Source organism: Phalaenopsis equestris, unplaced genomic scaffold (genome assembly GCF_001263595.1).
Source record: "Phalaenopsis equestris unplaced genomic scaffold, ASM126359v1 Scaffold000058, whole genome shotgun sequence".
In the NCBI taxonomy this organism is placed as follows: Eukaryota; Viridiplantae; Streptophyta; class Magnoliopsida; order Asparagales; family Orchidaceae; genus Phalaenopsis; species Phalaenopsis equestris.
Window position 1 is genome coordinate 586821 of NW_018164500.1, and position 8567 is coordinate 595387.

Below are 8567 nucleotides of genomic sequence, written 5' to 3' on the forward strand. Positions count from 1 at the left end.
CTCGCCCGGCTTTGCCATTGTATGGGATTGCCTTTGGCGATGGCCTGCCCAGCGGAAGGTTCACTAATGGCCGCACAATTGCTGACATAGTTGGTAAGTAATTGCTACTCTTATTACTATATTATATAAGATCATTGAAACTTGAGTCTAGGCTTTCATGAGGCGTGCTGGTTTAATTGTTTAAAGTTCATGTGGTTAAATCTTATGAAGTGCTAGAGAGGGGCGGAGGGGGGGAGGAAATTGGACGGTATGATATCCTAATTGTCAAGTTTTTTATTCATTTATGTGAGAATTTTGAATTTCATGTGGTTTAAGATTTTTATATTTTTTTTCATTTGAGGGATCTAGATATCAATCATGAGTATCATGCGCACTTGAATGTTTTCCATATTATCAAAAATCGTGCATCTATAATATTGTTGAATCAAGATCTGTCATCATGCGTAATGAATAGAACACGTAGATCGAGAGAGAGAAAGAGAGAAAGAGAGAAAGAAAGAGAGGGTGTTTGGGAGTAAATGAGGTATTTCCGTGCTCTTTGACCCATTTTATTTCAATTAAATAGTTGGTTTATGAGAAGGGGATCCAAAAGTCCATTTATACAAAATGACTCTCCTATTTATAGATGATAGGAGGACCAAAAATAAATTACAATATTATTCTTTTTTCTTAAAAGAACAGACCTTTTTGACGTGTTCGAATCTATAGCCCTTCTAATGTTTGTCTTTCGATAGCCCTTCAACTGATTGTTTGACTTTTAGTCTGCTGCGATTAGTAGAAATGAAATTTGATTCAGTCGGCCGTTTGTATGAAAAAATTATTAAGTGCGGATAACTCACGCAAAATTTGTGTGCGGTGTCCGATTTGGACCGTCAAAAACTTCCACCTTAAAAATAAAAAAAAATACAAAAATATATATATTTTGGTGGTCCAGATCGGACAGCGCCCGCAAATTTGCGTGTGGTGTCCGTACGCAATAAACGCTCGTTTGTATGGCCCCCACGGAGCGAGCAATTGGAGATTAGACATAACAAAAGGTCGGAGAGTAGTGAACCTGTAATTGCATCTTTACTCCGACCTATTTCCATTCGACTGGACCTCTCAGCTGCAGCTTTGTTAGATATTTATAAATACTAAATCTAATACTTATATTATAATATCATTAACTTATTCTTTTAAATTCTTTTATCAGTTACATTACTATTAACAATTAAGGGTCTCTTTAGGGCCGCTGAAGCTTATCCAGCTTCTGCTGATAAGCAGCTTATCCTGATAATCTGCTGATGAGCAGCTGATCCGGATAGGCTGTCTGACTGCTTAGTTTGTGCATTTGGAAAACAACTGATTCTAGAGAAATTACCATTCTACCCCTTTTTTGCGTCGAGGCAGACCGTAGAATAAAAACTTCAATAGAGCGAAGCTTCCTTCGGCAGAGGCGACAGAGCAGAGCTTTGGCAGAGGCAAACCGTAGCTTTGACGGAGGCAGAGCGAAGCTTTCTTCGGCGGAGGCAGAGCGGGTCTGGCACGAGGGATGGGCAGGCGCGTAAATGCTGCCCCAATCAGGCGTTCGAAACGCTAATCGCAGGTCGATACCCGCGATCGCGTTTTTTCCAAATCTGAACGTGATTTTCAAATAAGCTGCACAAACGCGCAAAACAAACTGTGCGGTGGCGTTTTTGAACGCCGCCACACTTATAAGCTCCTCTAAATGGGTGCCGGTGTAGATAGATAGCCAAGCGACCGATTGGCCTTTGGGAGGCTGCCGACCGACTGCTGGGAGGTGGCCGATCGAAGGGCGGGGGCGGTCAGCAAGCTGTTGGGAGGTGACAAAACAGAAGTTGGTGTTATGAAATTTAGGGCGAAGAAAAACAGGAATCGACACAAAATCAGAAGAAAAACATAGAGATTTAACGAGGTTCGGCAAAGATGCCTACATTCTCGGGAGCAGACAAAGATGCCTACATTCTCAGAAGCAAAACGACAAATTCACTATTTCAGAGGAGTTACATACCCATAGAGTTACACATATATCTATAGATAAAACCCACAAATAAATATACAAACACGCCATCGCTCGTCCCAGCCCACTAATCTAAGAGACACACATTTTCACACCAACAGACTCTCCTTTTCATTCCAGGAGGCACACCTCTCCATTTCAAGATACTTCAAATTTCATGGTATATGAGTCATATCTAACAATTCTCCACCTTTGCGAATATCCAACACTTTAAGAGAAAATCCCCACCTTGCAAATATCCAACCATTAGGAGAAAAAATTTCCACCTTGCGAATATTCAACCTCTTAGGAGAAAAATCTCCACCTTGCGAATATCCAATCCCTTAGGAGAAATACATCATGAAGTTTTTTTACACCGAAGTGGGTTGGGCAACCATGTCAACTAGCAACTGCAAACATTCAACAAGTTCAAGTAACGCAAAAACTTGTTGAAAATACCTGACTCGGTCAACTTTCCTACTGCATTTTTATCATATAATTTGACAGAGTGAACTCTATCTACAACTGTACTCCCTAACAGTTTATAGATATTACCATCAGGTTTCATAGCTCGCAGCGCCTTCAAAATTCTTTGTTGTGCCAACAAATATTTCACCCTTGTTTGCCACAATCCTAAGTTCCCTGTTTCATTGAATTTCATTATCTCAAATTTTGTACTAAACATTGTCATTTAAAATTAATCATGTAGCGAACTTTTCCTGCCTTGCGTCAAAGCAAATTCACATCGCTAAGAAAATCAAATAAATCTGAAATTTCCTATGTTCATTGTAGCAATTTTCCTGCAGTTTCTTGCGATTCGTGAATCAAATTTTTTCACACGAAGCACTTTTTCCATTCTCACAAAAATTCGACTGAAATACTGCGGACACCGACCAAACTCCACCCGTCGCAATTTCTCCTGCGACAAATTTGCAAACTCCGCTGGCTGAGCACCACTTGTCGCAACTGCACCTGCCGCAACTCCTGTGACAAACTTGCGAACTCCTCTGGCCGAGCACCACCTGTCGCCTGTCGCGACTGCACCTGCCGCAACTCCTCCTGCGACAAACTTGCGAAATTCTATGGGCGAGCACCACCTGTCGCAACTTCTGCGACAAACTTGTGAACTCCTCTGATCATAAACGCTCTTGTTCGCGATAACTGTACATGAACTCCTGTTCACGAAATCCACCTCGCCGAATGTCGCGAAAGTTTATGAAACTGGCGAACCCCGTCGTTGCTGCAGCTGAAGAATATTCACTTCTAGCCAAAGAGCCAAAGAAAGAAAATTTTCCCGTCTTCAGCCTAAAAAATCCAAAGGATTTTTTTTAGTACTTAACACTACTTACATTTTATGATTTTCTTAATATATAAGCAAATATAAATCATAATTACACAATAACTGCACGTCGCGTTTTTCTAAAAAAATTAACTACATAATTGTTTTTACATAATTGTTTTCTGACCACCTAAAATATGAAAAATGTAAAAAAAAAAAAAAACATAAATATTTTCTGAAGACAACTAAATTAACACAATTGTGGGTGGTGGCCGACTGATGGAGCTACATAATTGTTTTCTGACCATCTAAAATATGAAAAATGTAAAAAAAAAAAAAAAAAACATAAATAATTTCTGAAGACAACTAGATTAACACAATTGTGGGTGGTGGCCGACTGATGGAGCCAGCCGAAGTGGCAGCATGAGGAATTCTGGTTGTAGTTGGAGTGGCGGCCAACTGATATTTAGAGGGGTTTTGGAGGCCGACCCGTGGTCTGAGATTGTCGGCTGATTGGGTTGCTGACCAAAGGGGCGAGGCGGCCGATGGTACGGTGATCGGTTCGCCGTGTGAGGAAATTTAAGAGCATGCAGGATTTCGAGATGCCTTTTTTGTTGATTAGCAGAGAAGTTAAGTTGCCATTTTTGGAGATTTAAGATCGTGCGACTGTTTGGCAGGATGGGATGGTTTTAGGTAGGAGCGGGGCGAGAGGAGGAGAAAGATGGGAATTTTGGAGGTTTTGTTTGACGTGATCCCATCACGGTCTGCTATTCCAGATCTCACCCCTTTCGTTTTTGCAAGCCAATCAAATCTGCTTTTAGATGGAGGTTGTGTCCTGCGAGCTCCTATTATTCTTTTGTGCTTGTGTTATATTTTTGCAAATGATTAGGTGCAAGCTCGATTTTTAAATTAGTTTAATTGATTCTGAGGTGGCCGACTTAGTGCAGTGGTCGGCTCTCGTTGATAATTTGCATGCTACTTTTCTCTACCCTCGGATTTATCAAGATCCGAGCGGACATTTTTATTTATACAAACATGTTAATCATATGTATGGAACTCTTAAGTAGAATAAAATTGAATTCATAAACATTGAGAAATCTTTTGTTGTAACACTGAAATTTCATTAAAAACACCAAAGTTAAGCGTGCTTGCATGGGAGCACGTTTAGGACTGGTGGTCAATGTGGTAAAACTATGAGACCATTTCACCAAAATAGATAATACCTAAATGGGTGAGAGTTCGGGTTGTCACATATAGTGCGGTCATGGTAGTAACCCGTCTAGTCATGTTAATATTGTTAGCAAGACACATAGGAGATGTAAACCTTATGTCATTTAATTTTTATGTGGATTAACAATATTTACTGATTTGAGGTTTCTTCACACAACCACCAATTTCTCTTAAATATAAGCTCTTCAAATCATATTAAATAACATGCATAACAACATATAATTAATCACGTGACATAGTTATTGGAGCACTCTCTTTTAATTTTAGCCCAAGCATTTTAGAAGTTACGATGTCCCGTGAGAAGTATAAACCCTATAAAGAATTCGACTCTGATTAGATCACTGGCTTTAATAGCATTTAACAGAAGTTTGGAAAAAAATGATCTTCTAAGTTGGGCTTGATACATTAGGTATCCATCAAACCCATTTTCAACCTAAAAATGCTAGCTTGGCCTTCCATGAAAGGAGCAATCACTTGACATTTGTACAACAACATATATTTTGCTTATATTATATGGGATTTAATCCAATATATTTAAGTTTTACATACATCACTCCGAAATAATTCAAATCCTTAATGGGAAACACTTTAAAATTATTTTTAAGTCTATTTTTCCCTAGAAGACTAACACAATCTGAGTTAGTGGCACTTGCTATAAATTAAGAGTTGATGTCATCAAGGGTCGTGACTGACTTAAATTGGCAGCTGACAGTTACGACTGTCATTTTTGAAGGTGGTAGGTCACCAAAAGCTGTGGAAGAAAGTATTTTTTCCATTGTTGAGCACGGTAGTATTTCTCAATTTCAACCTCTGAAATATTTATATATATAAGTACAAAAATATTAAGGGATTGAAGCCCCTATTCATTTACTTAATTAGGCTTATAAGCTCCATGCTTATTTCAAACAAATTGAAAACCTTAGTCTTGGTTACATTCAATTTTTGTTAACACTTCTTTTTTATTGAAGGTGATAAAATGGGTCTCCCAAGGCCGCCACCTTTCCTTGATCCTTCACTAGATGAAGATACCATACTCAACCAAGGAGTCAATTATGCATCTGGAGGAGGTGGAATATTGAATGAGACCGCATCACTTTTTGTAAGCTTTAGTACACATTCTTAATTGAATCCTATCAAAATAAACTGAAACATTTGTAATAAAGAACTATAATTTTTTTTTGTGATGCAGATTCAAAGATATTCACTTTGGAAACAAATCGAACTGTTTAAAGGAACTCAAGAGATGATTAGAAGGAAGATTGGCAAGGAAGCCGCAAACACGTTCTTCCAGCAAGCTCGTTATGTTGTAGCTATGGGAAGCAATGACTACATAAATAACTTCCTCTTGCCTATTTACTCTGACTCGTGGAATTATAATGGAGAGACATTCACGAACTACCTCATAACTACACTTGAGAGCCAATTAAGAGTAAGTTTTTAATATAAACTACATTGATGCGGTATAGATATTACATATATTTAACATATTGTTTACATGCACTTCAATAATTGAAGTATATTCATTTCTTCGTATAATGTTTCTGTTGCATATAATGTAGGTTTTGCACTCGCTGGGAGTAAGGCAAATGACATTATTTGGTTTAGGCCCACTGGGTTGCATCCCTTTACAAAGGTTTTTTACTCCATCTGGGCAGTGCCAAGAGTCCACAAACAAGCTAGCTCTCCAGTTTAATAGCAAAGCTGTGAATCTTCTCGAGAACTTATCGAAAACTTTTCCAAATGTTACGTTTAAGTTTGGAGATGCTTATAATTCCTTTTATGATCTTATAAATCACCCAAAAAACTATGGTTGGTATATTCCTTCGAAGGTTATTAGATCAATTTCTAATGATTTGTTTATAATAAATAATCACTTTCTTGTTTGTAGGTTTTACCAACGTAACAGATCCTTGCTGCGCAACGGGAAACATAAGACCGGCTATCACATGCACGCCATTGTCCAACTTGTGCAAAGACAGAACCAAGTATGTGTTCTGGGATGAGTATCACCCCACAGATAGAGCAAATGCATTTATAGCTTACTCGTTCCTCAAAATGCTGGGAATTAAACAGAAGCCAATCAACGGAACACATTAATAGTTCATAACATGAGAAAATCTTGACATATACTTCTCTACTAGCAGGACTCTGAATTTCTTACTTACTGCAGCATAAGTATTGCTCAAAATATTTTTTAGTGAGCTTAGTTCAAGAAATTTTCACGTTTGTATTTAATATTACGCATAGAAGGGCTCAAGGGTGTATGTAATAATATTGAGAACACAACTACTTCTTGAGTAAATGATAACATAGCTCAGATATTGTAATAAATTATATTTTTCTTGCTTTTTATTTGTTATTTGATTTTGAAAGTAAAATTTAGAACTGTAATTCACGTCATTCTATATAAATTTTGTCCAAGTCTTTCTGTTCAATTAGAGATGCTGACCACAAATTTCATGGGAGGTATGCTTGAGGTCAATGTATCTCAGTCTTTTTTATCGGTGTGAAATCGGGTTTGTAGGTTCCGTCCCATCCAACCCAAATTTGTCCCGGCGTGAAACTACTTAACATGAACTGATTCAAATATTAAACATGCTTTCAATCCAACCAACTAGAATCCGACCTACATAACCAGTTTAATATATATATATATATATATATATATATATATATGCACTGGGTGTAGGTGAGTTGGCGGCGGCTCGAATTTGAACATGGGGATTGGTTGAGGGTCCGTCCTTCGGCCAATCCTTTTAGGAAAAAAATAATTTGGGTAAAAATTGGGTTGGCATGCCAAATTCCTGTTGACAATTTAAATTTGGGTTCGGGTCTGACCCAAATGTGATCTGAACTACTTAGTATGAATCCCACTTAAATATTAAACATGAATCTAATTAACTTGAATTCGACCAACATAACTCATTTAATATATGCATAATAGTTATGGGTTAATTTTGAGTAAAATTTGTAGTGGTGAGTAAGATTCGAGTTGACAGTTTATATTCAGAATGCCGGGTCAATCAAAACCAGCCCAAAAAATTAAATGTGTTTGCATTTTTAACCCAAACCTAGCTCAGAAATTAATCAGGCCAATTGTTTACACCCTTAATTGCTCCCGAATTATTTATCACTTGATAGTGACTAGATGCTAGAGGGGCAAGTTGGGTCCTGTAAAAATGATAATCAAGTTAGTTTGCAGTTGAAATATGAACTTATAAGTAAGGACAAATTATTAGTGTAGTTATAGAAGAAAATTTGAATTTATATGAACCACAGTAGCAAAGAATAGATAAATGTAACAAATTTTTATTTTATTGGCCAAATATATCTAAAAGTTTGTTTCGGATTAAAATACCCTACTTTTGAATCAAGAGATGTTTATTTAAAAATAAGTTTGAATAAGATTTGTGTTATATATTGGCAAGGTTTGTGTCTATATTTGAACCTTGTTTTAAAAAAATTCAAATATTATTTGAATCATGCTCCAATATAATTTGTACATGGTTTAAATATGGATGAAAAAAAGAGCAAAGTTTGAACATGGGTTTACCATAGTATGAATATGGTTAGAACAAGATTCAATAAGATGTGAATATAAATTATAATGCAATTTTTTTTATAAAATTGATGCAATTAATATGATAATTACAATTGAAATGACATATTATCAAATGGAGCAGGCATAACACAATAAAATACTTTTTAAAAGATATAACACTACATATATAGCACAATATAATTCAATTGTTCAATTTTGTAGACTATTACACAAAGAACATAATATACGTAAGCCGAGAACACAGACAGGTGAATGTATAGACTGTGAATGTGAAAATTTATTCCCATATTTCTCAGAATAAGCAAGAAGAAGAATAATACCATATAAAGATTTTACACACACGCAAACACACACACTTTCACAAAAGTATTTGAGATTATATTGTTTTGTATTATCCATTTGTAGTAGATAAATAGTCTAGATTGACTGTTGTTGTACGTAATGGGCTCGGTTATGTTTGTTACAATTGATTTTAGACTGTTGTTATCTTGTTAGAA

At 36.6% G+C, this 8567-nt stretch overlaps 1 protein-coding gene across 1 annotated transcript; it reads left to right on the forward strand.

Annotated features, from left to right (window-relative positions):
* Positions 1–5: 5 nt before the first annotated feature.
* Positions 6–6836, forward strand: LOC110019483 (GDSL esterase/lipase At1g74460-like; the record flags this gene model as incomplete). The annotated part of the gene is made up of 5 exons (XM_020717150.1): positions 6–93; positions 5477–5607; positions 5698–5937; positions 6068–6317; positions 6397–6836. Coding segments are annotated over 5 exons (918 nt in total), but the record flags the coding sequence as incomplete, so codon positions are not given.
* Between the last annotated feature and the right edge of the window lie 1731 nt (positions 6837–8567).